General features: G+C 40.2%; 1 protein-coding gene across 1 annotated transcript in view; it reads right to left on the bottom strand.

The window, feature by feature from the left end:
• The window catches only part of dmd (dystrophin), a 1,392,820-nt gene that overhangs the window by 198,382 nt on the left and 1,171,604 nt on the right, over positions 1-22,834 (bottom strand). The window contains exon 68 of the mRNA XM_034174291.1: positions 17,203-17,238. Within this exon, the coding sequence (XP_034030182.1) occupies positions 17,203-17,238 (36 nt within the window). The remainder of the gene's footprint in view (positions 1-17,202; positions 17,239-22,834) is intronic.

Genomic DNA, 22,834 nt, shown 5'->3' with positions numbered 1-22,834 from the left:
CCACCACCAGAGGGCGCCCTGTCTGGAGTGCGGGCTCCAGGCACCAGAGGGCGCAGCCGCCTCACAGGAGCAGCCAGGGTGACAGCTGTCACGCATCACCTGCAACAGCTGTTACCAATCACCTGATCAGCAGGGGTACATCAGCAGGACGACGTCTCCACCTCTTTGCCGAGATATCGTTCTACCTGGAACGTAACGTTCTCAGCTGACCGTGAGATCTTTTCGACAGTAACCTTTTGTGACTTTTGTGCATTATATAGCAGACTCTTTCCAACGAGAGGTGGAGGTAGTTTTCCTGCCGTGTGGATTGCTGGGTGCAAACGCGCCCACATTTAATTGTTTTTTTGTTCCTCGCCAGCAGTACCAGGTCCGACATGCGGAGGCAGTGGCCACCTGGGAGTTCGGGACTTGGCGGCTCCAGTATTCCCGGGGTCTGGTGGCAGAGGAAATCATGTGGTTCCGGTTCTGCTTTGGACAGACGTCTTCTATCTTCGAGCCTGCCCACACGACACCTTTTGTGATTTGGCTTGTTGTCTATTGTTGTAATCTGTTGTGTTTGTTGTGCCCATTCACAACAGTAAAGTGTTGTTATTTGACTTCCTCCATTGTCCGTTCATTTGCGCCCCCTGTTGTGGGTCCGTGTACCTACACTTTCCCAACACATGGGTGAATATTGCCTTTCTTCACGTTGCTGATGACCAAAAGTCACCATTGGTGACTATCAGCAAGTCTTGCAAGCAATCAAGCGCAAAGTGCTGCCCTTGATAGGTCACGATTGAGATTCTACGGCCATTGTGATGGACTTTGAACGAGCACTGATAACTGCTGTGGAAATGGAATTGCTGAATATCTGGACAGAACTGTGTTGTTTTCACTTGACTCAGTCCCTGTGGCCTCGTATCCAGGAACTTGGTCTCGCTGGAGTGTACAAAAGGGATGACAACCTACAGGAAATATTGTGCAAGGTCATGGCTCTCAGATTCTTACTAGTGGCCTTGGTGAGAAACAACTTCGCCTTGTTGTGGAATTCACGTGCTACCTGTCATAAAATCCATCAGTATCCTGCATTATTATCACTTTACCAAGGCGTTGCTAGGCCAGTAGCATAGATTTACGTCGACACTACCTGGCTATACCCGCCCGCAGTAGCGAACAAGTATCGGCATACCTGCCCACTGTGCGTAAACAAATTACATCATAGCGTGCGCACAGCCCAAGAACTGTCCACAGAGGAAAAGATAAAAAGGCGAGAAGTGTGTGTTGGTCCCAATATGGATATTCCGGATGATTTTCTCATGGATAGTACGACAATAAACAGCAGCCAAAGCAGCCAGCTTTGATGAGGATGCACTGGCGAATTTGGAGAGCAGCGCGCACCAGCCGACACGACAAAAGTTAAAGTAAGCCAACTTTTTATGTCCGTGTTTGCTGGGTGTCATGCGTTTTGAAATGACATTAGTAAGTAAGTCCCTTCGGCTGCTCCCTTGTTTGCACTCGGGGTCGCCACAGCAAATCCAAGGTGGATCTACATGTTGAATTGGCACAGGTTTTACACCGGATGCCCTTCCTGACGCAACTCCACATTACATGGAGAAATGTGGCAGGGGTGGGATTTGAACCCGGAGCCTTCTGAACTGAAACCAAGTGCATTAACCACTTGGCCACGTGATTCCACATGTTGTGTATCTCAGTAACTGATAATAATGCAAATAACATGCTGTTGTCGTGCGGTATGCATTGTCTGAGTCCCTCCGTCCATGCCGTCGCCCGCAATGACAGATATTCGCCCTCATCTAACTCGGGCGAATAGCTGTCATTTTGGGCGACTGGGCATGGACGTCAGGCCTCTGAAAATGCATACCGCCCTCCAAAAGCATGTTATTGTATTACTGTTTGACTTCTTCAACTACATTCATAATAGGAGACCGTACTCTCGTTTGAACCCTCCATGATATCGTGGGATTTGACCATTACTGCAAAACTGCCTCGACACGTTTGTGCTCTGGATCATAAACAAAAGGCAACGCATGTCCACTTTCCCACCACAATGTCGCTTTTTCTTTGCATTTTCACTTTATTTGCGTGTAATTTGCCCAAAACCCCATTGAAAATGCCATGGTGTGTACTCCGAAAGTAGAGAAATTACGTAATTTGCATCGTATTTTACCCCTTTAGTGCCCGCCTCCAAACTAAATTGCGCTGCCCTATACCTATAGTCAGTTGGGTTCTCCCTCCTACTTGGAACATGTATGAGAGGAACATGGACTGTAGAACAAACAACAACACAGAGTCCTGTCATCACACGTGGAACACAACGGTGGGCATTTGGCATCCTATCTGCAGATCTTTGAGAGGCATCGGAAAGATCTCCAGGCATTGAAGGAAAGTGGCATTCTCAACATGGATAGTCTCTTTTAACAACAACTCATGAACCTGAAGGAAGAAGATCGTCAGGTCAGTTGTGATGTGGACAGTTACTGGCGGGCAGTGAGCCACTACGTTCATCACTACTTCAGACATGTAGTTCAGTGATGCATTACAAGGGTTTTATTAACATTTGTATACTTAACTCTATTCTTTGTTTAATTTAATACACAAACATATACACAAATGGTGCAGATTAGATATCGATACATTTTCAAAGCTGATTACTATCAATTGGCATTTTTCAAGTATCAACTGATTAAAAGGTGATCAAATAATCATCCTTATCAGAATCTAAATTGTCTTTTCTATCAGTCCAAAAATTTCAAAATTGGACATTTTCCTACTCACTTGCATCCTGTAGTGTAACAGAAGTTATGTCCTTTGATTAAAAAACAGCATCTGGTTTTGAACCATCGACCTTCAGCGCAGTAGTTCAACTCTCTGGATGTCTGAGACAGAGCTGAGCTGAAAGCTGAAAGCTAGTAGAACTGATTATAAGTGTCCCTCACAATAGCATCACTACCACGCTCATTGCCACTGGTATTATAATTTTGGTAGTCCATCTAGAATGACCTACACACACAGACTAGTGAACATTCGGACAAGTGAACCTTCAGACTAATGAATCTTCGGACGAGTGAGATGTTCCCCCTTTACTTGCAAAATAGGACCTCACCAGGACAATCTTGGGGTGGGGGGCATACAACTGACTTTATGACATTAATAAACATTACAAGTCAGTTGTTCAGCCTGTAATTGTGACCATTATATAACTGACCTAATAATGCCCTACAGCAAACATAGAAAATGACTGACTTTGTAGCAGGAACCTCTTCTCCAGTTTAGCTATGTGCTGTTTGTTCATCACCGCATACAAGAAAGGCATGCACCTAACCCTCAGCACGAAAGGGTGTGCTCCAACTAATGGTTTTGATAGTCCACAAAATGGTTTGTCCTTGTTACTGTGCCAAGTGAAGGGAAAGCCCCTTTGGCTTCTCTGTTGTTTTTTCACTCAGGGTCGCCACAGGAAATCCGAGGTGGATTTGCATGTTGAACTGGCACAAGTTTTACACTGGATGCCCTGCTGACAAAACTCCACATTACATGGAGAATGGGCAGGGGTGGGGTTTGAACTGGGAACCTTCCGCACTGAGAACAAGCATAGTATTGAGTTCTGTACCTGTATGGAAGCAAAATAACTGGAAAATGTTGCTTTTATAGAGACTGTAACGACTGTTGAGTGCTGTTGATTGGGTTTAGTTACTGCACATACATGTGGTCAAATACAAACGACTAAATCATCCTTACATTTGCAAACAATCAAATCCAGGGACTCAAACATGTCCTGAAAGTGCCAGCATGCACCACAAATTAACAAAATTGAATATGTGACACATACAATCTCTGTCACTGTGCATGTGATAGTCAGTAAACCTCACTCCTCAGTGCTAAAACATGCTCTGGCCAGAGGTGCCATACTAATTTGCATTCAGAAACACCCTCAATTAACCATATATATAGTAACAAAATATTGATTTGTTGCTTGTGTTCCTCAACAGAATAACAGTAAAAAGATTAAAGAAAATCAGCTTTTGTGAAATGGCGATCGAGGTGCTTGTGTGAGGGCATAGCAGAGAAGAAAAATCATTGAAATAAATGTGCCAGTTGGTGACAGTGACCCATCGATCAGTTGTTTTGAACACCACCATGGGTAAAGAACATTAACTTATGATGTCGTGTTTTTTTTCTTCATTTAGTAAACAAAATCACTTATGGACATAATTTTAACAGGTTTTAAAGAGCTTTAACAAGTTCACCACACTTACCATAAAAACCTTCCAAATAACAAATGACCTTACTTATGTGAAGCACCTTGAGGCAGCTTTGTTGTGATCTGGTGCTATATAAATGAAAACAAAGGGAAATAAACTAAAATTGAAATAACAGAATACATACACAATTATTCATCATTAGCATGGTCCCACAGTCCTTTGCGCTCCTGTGGTGTCACATTTCTGGTGTATTTATGAAGATATAATCTTTCTGAATTAAATTTTACCAATAAAAATAACATGGTCCCATAAAATTGTAAAAGGGAAACTATTTATGCCTTGTGAGTAACAAGTGAAGCTTGGGCAGGGGTGGTTCTCCTACCTCATGGTAGGGAGCACTAGTGTTCCCAGGGGTTCTTCTTGCAGCAGCTCCTTAGCTGCAGAATAAGTGACAGCAAGCTACAATTTACTCTTAGCAAGTTAAGAGCCACGGTCCATTTATTTTACTTTCAGAATGGAGATTTACATATCCAAACTGAAACAATTTTCTAAACTGGACTTAATAATCTGGAGGTAATAATCAAGGAAGGGCTGCGGGACAGAAGACCTGCTCTTTTCAAATAGAGTGCATCACACATAAAGCCTGGCTGTGTGGACGCTCAGCAAGAAAATGCCTTTTCTGCTGCCTTTTTTCAACTTGTGACTGTCTGGACTCAGATGGGATATTGTGACCTGAAGAATTTTCTCATCAAACATGAGCAGTTGACCACTCACATTCAAAGCCAGAAAGGATGACTTTCTTGCCTGGCAGTGATTTCCACTGAGACAGAGAGACTTTTAAAACTGAAGGAAGATAAGGAACACTTACAAACAAGTCATCGATGCTTTTGTTCAGAAGGAGCGGCACATGTGGACCTCATTTGAAAGTAAAGGTAAGACTATTTTTTTAAATTAAATGTGCTTTTTTGTGTGCTACAGTTTGTATGTGTAAAGAATGCTGATATGAGATTTTACACATAACTCGTTAACTACTGTCAATCAAATGGTGATGTGGTGTGAAACATTTCTCAAGAACTTTAGAGAACTGTGAAAAACTTCTTTAGAGAACTGTGAAAACTGTGACACTGGTTTAGAGTTGTTAAATTTGTGTTCAACCCAGTTTTTAAAAATAGGGATCACTTTAGCCACTTTATTTGTTCAGGAAAAGCATCGATCTGTATGGAAAGATTAAAAATATAGGTCAGCATTTTAAGAATGCAGTCAATAGTTTTTTTTAACAATTGTCATATCTAATCCGTCACTATCTGTAGATAATTTACTTTTCCATTTCCTTACTATAGATAAGACTTCCCCAACAAAGATAGACTGCATTATTCTACTTCCCATTATGAATGATTTCGTTTGAATAATTGTATTCATGGATTCTGCAATATTAGCTCCTATATTTGGAAAACAAACATGTTAAATTCATTAGCAAGCGTTTTGTTGTTGGTATAATCAACATCATTCTCAATAAAATAATCAGGTAGCTGTCTTGGTTTGGAGTTAAGTTTCATTGCACTATTTAATACATTCCAGGTTGCTTTCATATTGCTGTGATTTTCCCTCAGTTTTCTATTGTAATAATCCTTCTCATCAGTTCTCATAATAGTTGTTAATTTATTTTGATATGTTTTGTATTTTAACCTCACTGTTGGGTGTCCGTTTTTTAAAAATAATTTCTATACAGTTTATTATTCTTTTGGCATGATCTCATAATCCCTGTCGTAAACCAAGGTTTTCCACTCTTTGTGATTTTCTTATATGGTTTTAGTTGACACCATGTATTATAAAGTAACAAATAAGCAGTGACGTGCAGTGACGTTGATGGCTGGTGAGGCAATGAGCTTTATTCACTATGCCCGCAAAAATATGTTAGCGATCTAAAAGGCACTGACTTCATCACAATCAGATTTACAAATATATGAACCCCACAGAGGAGCTTATTCACCATTTGAATGGCAGCAAACGGGCAGTGGTGGGCAGAGCAAACCAAAAAGTTAGCTTCGATAACCGTTAATCCGCTAACTGAAAAGTTAACTTTTATAAAGTTAAACCGATAAAGTCCCTTCGGCTGCTCCCTTGTTTGCACTCGGGGTCGCCACTGCAAATCCAAGGTGGATCTGCATGTTGAATTGGCACAAGTTTTATGCCGGATGCCCTTCCTGACGCAACTCCACATTACATGGAGAAATGTGGCGGGGATAGGATTTGAACCCGCAACCTTCTGAACTGAAACCAAGTGCATTGGTTTTTAAACCGATAAATCCCTAAAAAATATAGTGGAAGTTACATATAAAAGCTAAACTGATAACTTTCAGTACTGACTTTAGTACACGGCAGCTACTGACACAACAACGAGTCAGCACTTCTGTCTCAGATTGGCCTTCTCTCAGCAAAAGAGACCTGGTGATCAGAGGGAAAGGAGAGAGAAAAAAACAGAAAAAAATTTTTCTTCACACCACTCAGACCTGCCGATCATTTCACTGGAGTCTTGCACAGGTAGAAAGTTTTGACTTATGGTTATAATTTTAAACAAACTAATTGCGGACAAGTTATTGAAATTAACATCACATCTGTTGTTTTACAACATGAAAATATCAGCTATATGTTTTAGTTTTAAAGTAATGCAGTAATTTTGTGGGTTTTACAAATAAATCTGTATTTGTAAATATGTCATTTTTTTCATTTAAAAAAAAGCAATTTGAAAACTGAAAATTCTCTTTGTTAAGTCATTCATCACTTTTAGCGAATGTGTGGCTGCTCACACTGCCATGAACACTGCCATCTATTTTCACTATTTTCAACCCTTTGGGCTCTGAGGGCATTTTTTGGACAGTTCGCTCGCCTGGCGTAAATGTATTATTATTGCTGTTAACAGCTCTCCCTGCATCCCACAATCACGTTTTGTGTTTCTTTTTTCAGGACAACCTGTACTTTCAGAATATGTATGCTATAGTTGTGTTTTATAAGTGTAATAAAGGTTTACAATCAGAAATAAGAAAGGAAAAAGTAAAGCGGAAATAATTTTCCACATACATTTATTCAACACACACAGTAAACTATAATAAATAACTGTTTTGACACTTTATAAAGGTAATTTTGGCTCTTGTGTGAAAGACTGTACAACAAAAAGGTTCAAACAATAAACACAAATGCACATTTTGAACAATATATACAAAATGGTCTATGCGTTTTGTTTGTCTTCATCTCCAAGCAATTTCTGTCTGCTATTACACAAAGGTCACATCAGAAACTTCTACTTCTACTGTGTTTTGGAGTGTTCTGTCCTGCTCTGAAAGCAGCTTTGACACTTTGGCCCATTTACACTCTGAGGAGCGGCCCGTGCCCCCTCGATCCATTGATATGGTAAACAGTGCTTTACGCCGGAGTGAGAGAGCTTGCCACAGGCTTATTCAATAACATTCACAAGTAATGAGGAGTGGAGCATCTCTAAAACTCACACACTCTGTGTTTGAGCACGTGAGATTGTCATCAGAGGCCCTCCATCTGCTCCATCTGCTCACTTTCACTGATCGCTGTGCATAATGGCACAGGGCACATTGGAGCAAGCAGCCAGATGGCTATTCAACCAGGCCAACTAGTAACAGATCAATGATCTTTGGTTTATCACGTGAGGTAAATCTGCCCTACGATTGGATTTTGGAAAACCTTGTGACGGTGAACCAATTTGGATTGGAAAGTCACATTGTGCATGTCATCACACATCTTCTGTGAGGAGTACAAAGATGGCCAATGGCTGGCTCGAAAGTCTGCGCAGTTAACTTTTCAGCAAAAAAAAGTATGTTTCTATCTCATATCATTAAAAAGTTATTTCTAATTTAGTAAAGCTTGGTCTCAGCCACCGTATATGATGGTGTCGGCCCCAGAGGGTTAATCCCCTATTGCTCCCAGTGTGTAGTGAGCGCCTTGTATGGCAGCACCCTCACATTGGGGTGAAAGTGAGGGTGTGCTTTGAGCATCTGATGCAGATGGAAAAGTGCAATATAAATGCAATCCAAAAATATTAAAAATAAAAACTAAGAAATCACGTGTACATAAGTATTCACACCCTTTGCTCAATACTTTGTTGATGCACCTTTGGCAGCAATTACAGCCTCAAGTCTTCTTGAATATGATGCCACAAGTTTGGTGCACCTATCTTTGGACCATTTTGCTCATTCCTCTTTGCAGCACCTTGCAAGCTCCATCAGGTTGGATGGGGAGTATCAGTGCACAGCCATTTCAGATCTCTCCAATTGTGTTCAATCGGATTCAGGTCTGGGCTCTGGCTGGGCCACTCAAGGAAATTCACAGAGTTGTCCTGAAGCCACTCCTTTGATATCTTGGTTGTGTGCTTAAGGCAGGCTCGGACTGATAATCTGTGATTTTGGGCATTTGCCCGGTGGGCCGCTGCACGTTTAGACGTGTGTGGGCTGGCCCACCCATATTTATAGAGATTATGGAAATTCAGTGTTCTCGAACCGCGCGCTGCTGTCAAAACGAGGAAACTCTTTGATCGGTGAAGCTACAGCATTTAATCGGCACAGCTGCAGAACCACTTCCTGAATTTGTGTCAAAATAAAAGTTCTGTAGTGTTTCATACATGGCACAGTCTTATTCTAGGTTTCAGTTTTGTTTCCGTTTGATCACACAACGGTGACTTACATTGAGCACAATGATTGACATGACCAACAGCCAATGACAATTGGAGAAGCATACAGGGTGGCCAATCAGATTGCAGGAAGAGCAGGTTGCCGCTCCCGCCCCTGTGAACGGATTGAGTCCTCGGCGCCTGGACTTCTCTCCGCTCTTTTACTGATTACAAGGTTGGAATCGTTTCTTTTATCTTAATTAACTGTGCTTTACTTTTGTTAATCTTTAAATGCAACAGCTACGGACTTCAGCTCCTGCTGTGTGAATCCTAGCAGTGGTTACACATTACCTCTCTCTCTCTCTCTCTCTCTCACTTTGGAGACACAAAAGCTTTTTTCCCGCTTGTGTGCTTTTGCTTCCATTTTGTCAGACCGGGCGCCAGAAAAAAAAAAATATTAAGGAGGCGATGAGTTTATCACAGGGGGCGGGGTCTCGGAGGAGGCGTGTGCTCCTGGAAAGCTCGTGTATTTATGCTACACCGTTGTGTAGACTAAGAGTGAAGAGTTTTGACAGTATTTTTTTTTATTATTATTTGAACGTATAGACGCTCGGTCAAGTGATCTCCTGCATTCCACACAGAGCCGGTGTTCTGTCGAGATGAGGTGCGCCAACTTTTGACACTCTGAGCTGTGACGTAACTTCGCATTGTCCAATAGGAATGACGCGTCGGGCCAAAACACGGAAGACTCGTGGCAGAAACCACTGATCTCTACAAAATGGATTGGACCAATCCGATTGGTGCAGAAACCACTGATCTGTACAAAACATTAATGTGTGACAGGACTGCTCATTTAGAGAGCAGTTTTCTGAAGAAAAATCATTGGAAATGTTTTTTTGTTGTTGTTACCTCAAAATTTCTGATTATTGTTAAAAAAAAGTTTAGAACACTTGTATTTAAAATAGCTAAATAAATCAATAAATGGTTCTTTAGAAACCTTCATCTGTAAATTAAATCCACCTGTTATTTCAGATTAGATAATTTCTTGTTTAACATAAGGAACCTCAGACATTTATTTTTAGACAAAATAATATGGAAACTTGTATATTTTTTGAAGTCTGGTAGATTATTTATCTTATTTCAACCAGAAAAACAAACACTAAATAAATACAAATGTTTATTATAAATGCAAAAGGAAATAATTTAACAATGACTGCAGTGTGATTGTAAAGTAGGATTTCTGTGACATAAACCTCATGATGATATATATATATATATATATATATATATATATATATATATATATATATATAGTAATTTAAACTTGTAATTTCATCAAAATATGCAATTGCCTTTAATGTTATCAGGACAGTCATTTCTAAAATATGAATTTGAGCACAATAAGTGGAGAGCTTCTACCTGTGCAAATGTCTTTTGACTTTGATTCGTGGACATTTTTAATGATCCGTTCATTTATTGTTAAAATATAAAATGAAACAGCTTTTTTAAAAATAAAATAGTTGCTGTTTAAAGAGCCTTTTATTTAGAAGCAGGTGATGTTCTGCTGGATGTTAAATACGTGATATTATTGAATAACTAATATTTTGCTATATTTTCCAGTATTTCTTTTTCTTTTTTCTTTTTTGATAACTCTAACATCCGAGGGGGTGAGGTTGATGACGTGAGGGGCGTCGCCCCCAAATGCCCCCTCGTGGCGCCGGGTCCGCGTTTTGTACTATGATCAAGGTGAAATGACAGTGAAAGTGTGTGTTTAGGTGTGTGTTCATGGTGTTTAGGTGTATAGTATTTGTTCATTGGGGGTTCGGTATGGACGGGTGGGTGTGCGTATTTGGGGGTGGATTCGACCGGCCAATAGTGGGCTGGTCCAGAGGAAAAATGCCAGGGCCGAAATTTGTTCCCAGTCCGACCCTGGCTTAAGGTCATTGTCCTGCAGAAATATGAACTGTCGCCTGGGTCTGAGGTCAAGAGTGCTGTGGAGCAGATTTTCATCCAGGATGTCTCTGTACATTGCTGCACTCATCTTTCCTCCAAGCATGTCACCTGGCATTCACGCCAAAGAGCTCAGTCTAATCCCTCAGACCAGAGAATTTTGTTTCTCATGGTCTGAGGGTCCTTCAAGTGCTTTTTGGTAAACTCCAGGTGGGCTGCCATGTGCCTTTTACTAAGGAGTGGCTTCCTTCTGGCCACTCTACTATACAGGCCTGATTGCTGGATTGCTACAGAGATGGTTGTCCTACTGTAAGTTTGTCCTTTCTCCACAGAGGAATGCTGGATCTCTGACAGAGTGACCATCGGATTCATGGTCACCTCCCTGACTGAGGCCCTTCTCCTCTGATCACTCAGTTTAGATGAACAGACAGCTCTAGGAAGAGTCCTGGTGAAACTGAACTTCTTCCATTTACGGGTGATGGAGGCCACTGTGCTCATTGGAACCTTCAAAGCAGCACAAATGTTTCTGTACTTTTCCCCAGATTTGTGTCTCCAGACAATCCTGTCTCAGAGGTCTACAGATGATTCCCTTGACTTCATGCTGGGTTTGTGACATGCACTGTCAACTGTGGGACCTTATATGCAGACAGGTCTGTGTCTTTCCACATCATGTCCAATCAACTGAATTTACCCCAGGTGGACTCAAATTAAACTGTAGAAACATCTCAAGGATGAACAGTGGAAACAGGAGGCACCAGAGCTCAATTTTGAGCTTCATGACAAAGGCTGTGAATACTTAAGTACATGTGATTTCTTGGTTTTTCATTTTTAATAAATTTGCAAAAAATAAAAAAAACAAAACAAAACAAAAAAAATCTTTTTTCACATTGCCATTATGGGGTATTGTGTGTAGAAATTTCAAGTTGGAATGAGGCTGTAACATAATAAAATATAGAAAAAGTGAAGCACTGTGAATACTTTCCAGATGCACTGCATGCCATTGATTTGCACACTACCTGTGGTATTTTGACTGTTTTAATTGATTTCAATTACACATATTTCTTTTTAATATCAGTGAAAGGTCATTGAATCATCATTCAATCAATACATTCCAGATAATTTTTCGTTCGTATGGATCCCAAATTTGTCTTTTAACAATGTGTTTTTATAAGATTACACCCTACGCCATGTGTTTTATTTAATTACCTTTTAATTTATTCTATAATGTGTCACCAAGAGCGACACCTTTTGTTTTTGCAACAAGAGAAGGTAAAACACGTTCAATGTGTCTTGTTGCCTCGTATCACAAAATATTTCATCTGTCCATCTTAAAATGTGTTCATCCATGTTAATTCATGTCTAAAATCTTGAGGAATGCCTGTATTATGTGCTCGTGAAGTACTTGTTTTACCATTTGTAAAGATCGCACAGATGGGATACTAGGTAGGTCACATGACTATGATGATATCCTTTAACACTAAGTACTTGATCTGTCACTGCTAAAATGTGTTAATAAGTGTTAATTCATATCCAAAATCCAGAAAAATGATGTACTCTGTGCTTGTAAACCTTTTATTTACCTTTTGAAAAGATGGCACCATACTGTAACACAAATTATTTAATCTGTCTGCATTAAAATGTATTAATGTGTGATAATTTGCGTATAAAATCTTGTGCTCGTCTGTATTGCTCAAAAATAATTAGAGGAACAGTGTCTTCCCCTAATTAATTTGAACAGTGTACTTGTTTTATCCTCTGCAAAGATGGCAGTGCTATGTTGCTACGTTGGTCACTGACAGTGACAACATGTCGTAACACAAAATTTGCTCCGCTCCTTTGAAACGTTTAATCTATGTTACATCATGTCTAAAATCTTGCAAAAATGCTTGCACTCAGTGCCCGTGAACTATTTGTTTTAGCCTTGGTAAAGATGGTACCATGTTGCAAACTAGGCCACATGACTGTGATGATGTGATGTTTCCTACAGTACCCACAGAGGACTTTCATACACAGTCAACAGCAGTCTTATGGTCACTTCATCACAATTCCTACAGCTTTGGTCTTAGGGAATCTTTAAAAGAAAGGTAGGAAATTTCACTCACTCACTCATCTTCAATGGCTTACTCCAATTAAGGGTCATGGGGGGGGATCCAAGCAGTCATAGGGAGTGACTCGGGGTACACTCTGGAGAGGATGCCAGTCTGTCACAGGACCACTGGTAGGAAATTTTAAAAGGCAAATTCACATCATAAAAAGGAGTATTTGGTGCCATGAGTGAGATATGCACTCAACTGGGCGTCATCAAGTACTCATCTAAAGGTCACACAACCTCCACTGAGGTTAAAACACCACAACACTGAACCGCCTACAAAGGTGATGCTTTTATTTTAGCAATCTTCAGTGTCGTCCCTGCTTTTTCTGGGAAACTTGATAGACGAGGCGGAGCTCAGGCTTCCTGCTTTTGCCTCCCTTCCCCCCATCATGCTGCTTCTAAAAGCAAAGGAACCTCAACCCCATCTGAGGAGGTTTTTCACCTCCCTGATGAGAGAGAGGGGGTGCTTTTATAAGGCTCGATGATATCCAAATTGAAGGCCAAGGTGAGACGGAGGGTCATGGAGAAAGACGGTAAAAGAATCATAGAAGGGGAGTAAGGAGAGAGAGAAGACAGTTTGGGATTTTTACAAGGAGGGAAGAGTGGCAGGATGAGGGGAGGAGGGGGTCGCTTTGCTTTGAGAATCAGTCTTCAAGGCTATTTTGCACCAGTACAGAGAGAGAGAGAAAACAGCCTGTAATTTAAAGGCAAGACGGAACTCTTATTTTATTCCCCATAAAAGAGCACCTGTACCTGTGCGAGTATCAAAGACACTACGAGAGGTTGGGGCGTGGAGGAAGAGGACAGAGAGATGCTTTTGACATATCAAAGAGTTTCTCAGAACTGTCTGGCTGATTTCAGACCCCCTGATGTTTCGCACTTTCACCGTGTTTGTGTTGGAGGTTATGGATTTAGACTGAGCACTCCACCCACTGGGGAGCTGGCAGCAAAGCAAATCAAACACACCCTCACAGGGGGCGGATAAGGTGGATGAGGCAGGTTTGAGGAAAATCACTTCAAGTGTTCGTGCACAAGAAGCAGTTGGTCAGCCATATGTTGTCATGCTGTGCACTAAATGTGCGTGACAGTGTTTGTACGCCTCAGAAACCGTGTGGATTTATTCATGAGTGTGTGCAGATTGTGGCCAGACGTCTCAGATGGGTGGGCACTGTATAAGGTCTCCAAACCTGTACCTACATATTTAAATAGTATAGCCCAAAATCCTGAGTGATCACACTATCTGTACCTGAGCCTGTGTTTGCTGTCTGTCTTCAATTTAAAGTAACAGAGTGTAGAAATTAGTGTCATCTAGTGGTGAAGTTGGAGATTGCATTGTGCTGTTTTCCTTCATGTTTATGCTTCTTTGGTGATGGAAGTTCACGCTACCTTGCCTTCACTTGTCATAAACAATATGTTTGAGCTTCCATTTCACAAATATGAGGTTTGCAAACTTGTTAACCGGCACCACTAACTACTCATTCTCTTTTTTTCAGTCTTCTGGCTGCACTGCAAAATACGAAAAGTGGAGTAAGTAGGTCCCTGCAGTACAACATGGTGGCTCCCATCAGAGATGTGAAGGGCTTATTCTAAGCTTATGAAAACACATCAGTTCATAGTCACAGGTAATTAATTATACACCAATGAACTGATGGTTATGAATGCACTTTTCCATTTCTGCTGATAAGCACCCATAAATTAAAACACTGTTGTTTTAAAGATTAAAATTTGGGCAATCATCTTGTCACCCCCAGCAGCCAATCAGACATCACTCATAAGACTGAAAAATGAGACTTTGGATAGCAAAAATTAATGACAATGAGAAATATGTGAAGAGGAGAACAAGGAATCTAAAGCAACACATCGAAGAGAAAAGACTTCACGGACAGAGACATACAAGTAAAGTGCGACATCAAGTGTGGAGGTGTTTCTGTGCACCAATTTATGATTTAATTCTGACATGGACAAGTTCAACCAAGGCAAGGTTATACAAGTGCCCCCCCCTTATTTTATGGTATTTTTGAATTGTATCCTGATCTTAAAGGCTGCCTCCCATTCATTGTACAGCTTGTTTAGTTTTCAGTGCTGTGATGATTGATGAAGGGGTTGTGTAGGTGTGTGTGTTGTGCTATGTTATCACAGTCACCACAAATCTATTTCAGAAATGATGGTGTTGGTGAGAGTCTAAGGAAATGTTTGTGGAGGGGATAACACCATTTGTAACCTGGACAATCAGCTCTGACCTCAAGGAAGTGACTCAGACCACTGGTCCTTGCACTGCATTCAAATCACACGCACATTTTCTTGCAGTTGTATCTCTCAGATGATTGGTCTAATATGTAATGGTGAATTGGTGGTGAGTCATCTGTTGGTGGAGAAGCCCTCCTCCTTAATGTCTGGCATTGGTGGGCAGAGGCAACAATGACAGTTGATGGTAATGAAGTAGTGACACGATTTGTGAAATGGCAACCATGATACAATGATTGGTATTATGTGTAGCAATGCCTGTATGTTGCTGGTGTTGCCTCCAGCCATGGCCAGCCACTCCAATATGCAGGCACTGTGGTGGAGAAAGCCAAAGAAAACTACCCTACTAGCCAGCAAATGGTGGTAGTGGTAGCAGATGTAGTAGTATTACTAACCAAGGAAAAAAAACACCCTGAAATGTTTATTCATAAAGCCAATATGATGCAGTGTAAAATACCAGAAACATAGTCTACATGTGGATCGGTTCGGGACACCCATTGTAATTACCCTGCGCACTGGCAAAGCTTCAAAGCAGGTATTATAATCGGTCTTGTGCGTGTGTGTTTCTTAAGGATATTGTTGTGGGTTCCCATTCCTGCTGTCTGTCCCTGCATCTTTTCAGTATTTAATGGTGTGTTCTCAGTTTTGCATTCATTTAAAAGTGTTCCAGTTTTGGTTAAATTTGTGTTCTCTCTTCTTGTAATGATATCTGGCATTTGTCTTGTGAATATTTATTATTTTTAGTTCTGGTTTGTTATTTAAACTAAATTCAGTCTTGTTTCTAAGTTTTTATTGAAGTTTGGGTTTATTTTTAAATATCCTGCTTTGGTTTTATTCTATAGGTTTGTCAGTTCTACCCCACTTCCTGCTTTACTTTGACATAGTCTTCGCTATTCTTGTTTGATTTGCTTTATTACTGTTTGCTTTCATGCGTGAGTTCATTCAGCCATCTGTGCACCTGTCCTTCCAAGTCGATTAAACCCTGCTTTTTTGTTTCTTGGTCAGTGTTAATGTCCTCCAAGTTTAATCTCCTGGTTTTGAACGACACTTTCTTCCTGTCACCTCTGAGCACGCTGTTTAGATTTTTGGACTGGTGCCTGGAATAATTTGATCACCTGTGTATGACCTTGGACTGAATGTTGGCTTTGATTGAACACATCCTGCATGTTCTCTGCATTTGGGAGTCACATCTGAACTCAAACCACAACAAAGATAACTTAAAAAATAAAAAAAAACATTTAAGGATTGTCACCAAACTTATATTTGTTGGGCAGATATCTCAAGATGATTACCAGTCAGAGTCAACAAAAACAAATTTTTTTTCTCCTCTATATGTGTAAATATCTGAGATGCTCAAGTTTATAATGATCAGCAAAGTGTTTGTGATTGAATGGTAAATCATTCACAAGTCATCAAGTCATGATGAAGTAATAAAAAGAATTCATGTTTGTTCATTAAATTGTTATTCATTGAAACAGAGAATTTCCTCATTATGCAGTGTGTGAGATCTGTAAGTGATTTCAGTCATTCTGTTTGAGGTTGTTTTGTTCCCTGCTTATAAATGAGTCTGGTTTGGGAGAGAGAGAACAAACACAGGAAGCTGCATTACCTTTCAATAAGAATTTGGAGAATTCTAAAAACAAAACAAAACGAATGATCACTACAGGTTTTTGTCATCAAAACACTGCATGCTCAAACTTTTGCATGTACAGATAACAAGAACTACTGGACATGGATCTAACCCAGTGTGCAGATCGTGCAGGGTTTGCATCAGCCCTCTGATTGCTTTCATTAGAAAAAAAAGAAAAAAAAATTGGAATCCTCTCATCACCACCCCGTGAGAACAGGCCAGTGATCATCAGTAGGTTTAATTTTAACCGCTGGTCAAACTAGTGTGGGGGCAATTTTATGCTGTGTGACATACATGTAGAATTACACGTATACATGTTAGATCTGGAGTGTTAAAACGCAAATGTGTATTCAAACTGAATCATGTGTGCATAAACTTTTTTTTTTTTTTTTTAGAATTAGTGTGTGTGTGAATGAGGTGTGTGTCTGTGTGTGTGTGGTCAGCTGTCACTCACAGGGCCTCGGTCATCTGGTCAGGTCCAGCTTCCTCTCTGCATGACAGGATGAGAATCTGTCACTTCTCCCTCCCTCCCTCCTATTCCCTCACTCTCTCTCAGGAAAACTGTCTCACTCTGTCACACGTTTACCACTTTCTGTCCCTCGGAGACACACGGGCACACAGAATAATTTACATGCTATCTGGCTGAGCTGTATCTTATGTCTTGCGCTCCTTCTGTCTGCATCCTCTCATTTCTAAAAAACGTGCTTTCACTTAGTGTCTTGTTAAACAGTGTGTTAATTAAAAACCTGATCATGCACATGCAGCACGAGCAGGTGTATTTTTTCTCTCTGCCAAACATACGTACCGTGGAGATACAACATATGTCTTTTTTTAAGTCTTGGGTGTTTTAAGGTTATTTTATTCTAAGGAATGTTCTTCTTACAGTCTGCTTATGTCATCACCACTAAAACAGCAGTGGTAGATGTGCACATATTGCGATGCAGTTGCTTAAATGTTGTAAAAGTACGATCAAGTCAATCAGTGCTTCTGGAATGTATGAGAGCCTTGTTAGATTCTTGTCTCCCATCCACCTGAAACAGTGTATGTGTGAGGCGGCGGGGGGATAGTCAAACAACATAATCAGGCTGAATTAGCAAACATTTGCCACTATATCTCCATGGCCCTTTGGTCCAGACTAACCAAATTTGGCACAGGTGGAACAATCACCATATTGACAGGGGGTACTGACTAGCGGCATGAAGGAGGAATTGCATGCCATTCATGAAAAATCGTAGCTGCCTCCAACACCTCATACACCTGTTGCTACAACTACTCTTGCACACCGGTGGCTGAAAGAGAGTGCCCTGTGAGAACCCATTCGATCCCTCTTGCGGCAGGTGTCGGCCAAATTCCAGTATTGTATCCTGTGCACTCAGCTACCGACAGGCCGGTTTTGAGTTTAAACACCGCCAATGCTTCTGATTGCAAACGAAGACGATCACAAACCCAACACAACCTATAAGCCAGCGCTTCAGTCTTTGTGCACCCTGCTTATTGCAGTAAGGAAGAGTCATTTCCATTCACAGGATACAGTGGTTCAGCCGTGAGGCTGAAATCCTCAAAAGGAAAGCAGGTTTGACTTATGGTTTTAATTTATAAACCAAATTATCTGGATAGTTTAGATAACTACATTAATGTCAAGTCATTTGTACAAAGTGAAAATATAACACACATCTTTTAATTTTAAAATAATGCACTAATTCTGAACTTTTGAACATTAACACACACAGATGCCAAACTGCATTATGGGTAAACTGAGCCTCAATTTTAATTCAATTTATTCACTTTATATAGCGCCAAATCACAAGTGTCGCCTCAAGGCACTTCACACAAAACAATTCAGAAATCAAAATAAAATGAATTAAAAGATTATAAAGCATAGTAACATCAGTGGTGGACCCAGATAATCAAAAAATTAACTTCGATAATAGATAATCAGATAACTGAAAAGTTATCTTCGATAAAGATAAAACCACCCAAAAATGTATCGGACGTTACAGATAATCGATAAAAGATAAATTCCAATATTATCTCTGACACAACTACAACAAGTTTAATAGCTTATAATAATATCAAAAACAACAGACCCCAAGATTGAGACCACACTTTTCTTTCAACATTTGGCCCCTGCTGGAAGCTCTTGTTTACGACAGCACTCCCAGCACAGAGACAACCCGAGAGCAGCCATAAAACCAACTCTTTATCAATTATGACGCTCCGGTCAGGCGCAGGTCTTGAAAAATAAAGTCATGCTGACTTATGGTTTTGATTATAAATAACATTAATACTGATAGAATAACTCCATTAATGTCAATTATGTCATTTGTACAAAGTTAAAATATAACATATATGTTTTAATGTTGAATAATGCACTAATTCTGAGGTTTTGTAACAAACAGACAGATCGCAAAGGATTCTGGGTAAAAGTGCCTCTGCTAAACACTGGCTGCATCTCTCTTTTTGGAGCGAGGCGGAGGGGAAGGCGAAGGGCTACAAATCCCTCTGTTTGGAGGGGTAGGAGGAGCTTACTGCTGTGGCACCTAAAGAGCCGCACAAATTTCATTACAAATTACGCTGTTTAGAAAGTTATAACTTGCCACAAACCTTTACAGGCAGTTATCTATGACAGCAACGTGTATGCTGCTGGATGCATGTTGCGTATTTTGTCGTTCTGAAGAATATCATAACATTGCTCGTGCGCTGTGCACATACACACGAACGATACAGTAACACACTTTTATATCTCACAATGGAGAAAATCATGATAAAGGATAAGCACGTTAATTTGTATGTTCATAAATCTTTGGATAATATCAATCCCTGCTGTTGGATTTCAAGGTCTGTAACATGTGTGTATTTTGTAAACAAACGGTGCCCTGAACACACTCATCTAATAAGCTTTCAGGCAGAAAATGAAAAGTTTCATCAATGGGAATAAGTTGGAAAATATATACACACACATGTATATGTGTAACACATAACCTGATGTCCTAATAGACTGATATTATTTGTCAAGGAAATTTCTAAAGGAAATAAGGCTGGATGCAAAAAATTGGAGAATTTGAAAAGAAATAAGGTTGTAATTCCATTAAAAAAGTGAAACTTGTATAATGTATACATTCATTGCACACAAAAAAATCCATTTGCAAAGCCAAAAAGTTGATTTGACAATCATCTGACATAACCGGGGTCAAAATAAATAGAACACTGCTATCTACTGGTTCCCACACGCTTAGTGAACACTACTGACCAGTAGATGGCAGTAGAGGCCTTGAAAACAAAATTCCAGCTACAGTAATCCCCTGTCTGCTACATTTAAAATGCGTGGAATTTAACAAACACAAGTAAAACCATCTATAAACGCACAGAATATATTCAAGAGAGTTTTAGGCACTAGCCTGGAGCCTGAACAGAGTGTCTGAAATGCATTTGTCCTGTCGTGACGTACTGAGATTACATCATCCTACCCAAAATGCATTGTGGGTCACAGGATGTGCTCACAAAACCTTAAAAATTAGCACATTACTTTAAAACTAAAACATATATCTGATATTTTCACTTAATAAAACTTCAGACATGACAGTAATTTTAAATAACTTGTCCAAAATTTGTTGGTTAAAATTTGAACCATAAGTTAAAATGTATGACTCTGGATGACTTAGGTGATATCGCGAGTATATTGGTATGGTGTTAAAGGAAATGTTTTTTTTTTTCCTTTTGGGGCTGTTTCTCCTTTGTCTGCAGAGGATTGAGATGCTTTTTATACAAGTGGCTCTTTTTTGTTTGCAAAGGTTATAGCTGTGTGTCTGTTACAGAACTTTTAACAGGTGAGTGCTAAACTAATTTTAAAAATGCTTGTCGCAGTTCAGCTTTGTTTATCGGTTTAAAAGTTATCGGACCAAGATTAATCGGAAGATAATTGGTCCGATAATGGTTTTTAAAGTTATCTAAAAAGATAATCTGATAAAGAAAACATTATCTTCGATAATTATCTGTTATCGGATTAGTGGAAGTGTACCCACCACTGAGTAACATAATATGCCAGTATGTAAAATGCCATCCAGTAGATGGGCCAAAATGCATAGAACACTGCCTTCTAATGGACAGCAGTGTGAATGATGCCCGGTTATATCATACAGTTGTTGCTGCCTGATTTATAACTTAAACAGAATTTTCACTTTTGCAAATGCCTTTTTTAACAAATGAAAAAAAGACATATTTTACAAATACACATTTATTTTGAAAAATCAACACATATTAAGTTGTGTGTGTGTGTGTGTGTGTGTTTTAACATATAATAAATCAACGAATCAGTGATCGCAGGCTCAGTGTACCCATAATAAATTTTGGCATCTGTGTGTTAATGTTTAAAAGTACAGAATTAGTGCATTATTTTTAAATTAAAAGATATGTGTTATATTTTCACTTTTTATAAATAATAAACATTAATGTAGTTAAACTATCCAGATTAATTTTGTTTATAAATCAAAACCATAAGTCAAACCTGCTTTCCTTTTGAGGACTTCAGCCTCATGGCTGGACCACTGTAAAGGGAAATTACTTTTTTTCCTCCATAGCAGCCCGGCGGCTATACTCCTTCTTTTGGGGTACAGTTGAGCTCAGCTCCTTTCAGCTGCCTCACTGCTGCAAAATATGTAGCAGACAGGAGCCAACAGGGTTTCTAAATGTTTTTCACTGTTACTATGTAAATAAATGTTAGCGGTCTAAAAATTATCAGAGCAAAATTTATCGGAATCTAATTGATCTGCTGATGAAGTTAGCTGAAAAGGTAATCTGCTAACAAAAACATTAGTTTCTGTAATTAACTGTTAGCAGAACTGTGCCCACCACTGCAGGTCACACATACGAACATCCAACACCGCTCACTTGACACTTAGAAAATGTGTGGCCATTCACACTGTTAGCACGAAAACAGTGAGCAGACGATGACTTTCTAGCTGGCTGTGAAATTTGTCTAAGTGCCCACACACATGTGGTGCATGTGTCTCGCACATGAGTCACACCCCTCCCCCCGAAACACGTGGCGTATGTGTGTTTTGGGCTCCCCGCACACGTGGCATGCGGGGGAGGGGAGCACACTTGCATAAAATGCTTATATGTATGTACAGACATGATCACATGGGGGGCCGGACAGCCACATCAGAACGCACACAGCACAGTGAGCCACCTTTCAGTTGATTCGCACCACACTGAAAGCTGGATGATGGCTCAGTGCACACGACGTATCACATTACAGAGACTGCAGCCAGGACAGGTATATTAATATTTACTACAGTACCTACATACATATTTACATAACAAATAACTAAAAAAAAATTAACACATAACACAGAAACAAAGTGACACGTTGGTGTGTCCGCAGACAGCAGCATCTTTTGAGATCTCTGGTTCTGGACGTTCCAGCGGGGGAACAAGTATCGTGTTTTGACAGACATGACCTAACAACTGTCCACTTTGACGTGCGTGTGTATGCTTACTGTCCTCATGTGGACATACATAAATACATATATTGCTGTTACGATGGGCTGCAGCGAGCGCACGGCATGCACACTGACAGGCTGTCCCAGGTGAAACGGACCATCATATCATAACATGCAGAGGGCGATCAGAATGTCACATCACCCACGTAAGCTCTGTTCCACATGACACGGTGTCTGTCCTGCAGGGTGCCGACCACAGGACACACGTATCAGGCCGGACACGTGCACGGGGCTGGCTGGACACGCCAGGCCAGCAGATGTAGACATGATAAGAGTGCATGAACTGCTCCATTCATGTCATTTCATGACTGTATGTCTGTGACCATGGGTCATCTACAGAGAAACAGATGGTTCATACTTGTAATGTCTGCTCGATAAGAAGGATTCAATAAAATGTGGTGTTTTTTTATGGTGTGTGGTATTATTTTTTTAAAATACGTTTATCTCCTTGTTGGTTTCAGGCGTTTAACACACCTTTTATGGGACAGCGATGGTAATGCAGTAGAAAAGTTTCTGTAAATCAGATTTTGTAAATTTCAGGTTTGAATCCCGCAGGTGGCATGTGTTCCCGCTGCAATGGTTTCG

Source organism: Thalassophryne amazonica, chromosome 1 (assembly GCF_902500255.1).
Source record: "Thalassophryne amazonica chromosome 1, fThaAma1.1, whole genome shotgun sequence".
Lineage (NCBI taxonomy): Eukaryota > Metazoa > Chordata > Actinopteri > Batrachoidiformes > Batrachoididae > Thalassophryne > Thalassophryne amazonica.
The sequence above is the reverse complement of the archived record's forward strand: the minus strand, read 5'-3'. Positions and strand labels throughout refer to the sequence as shown.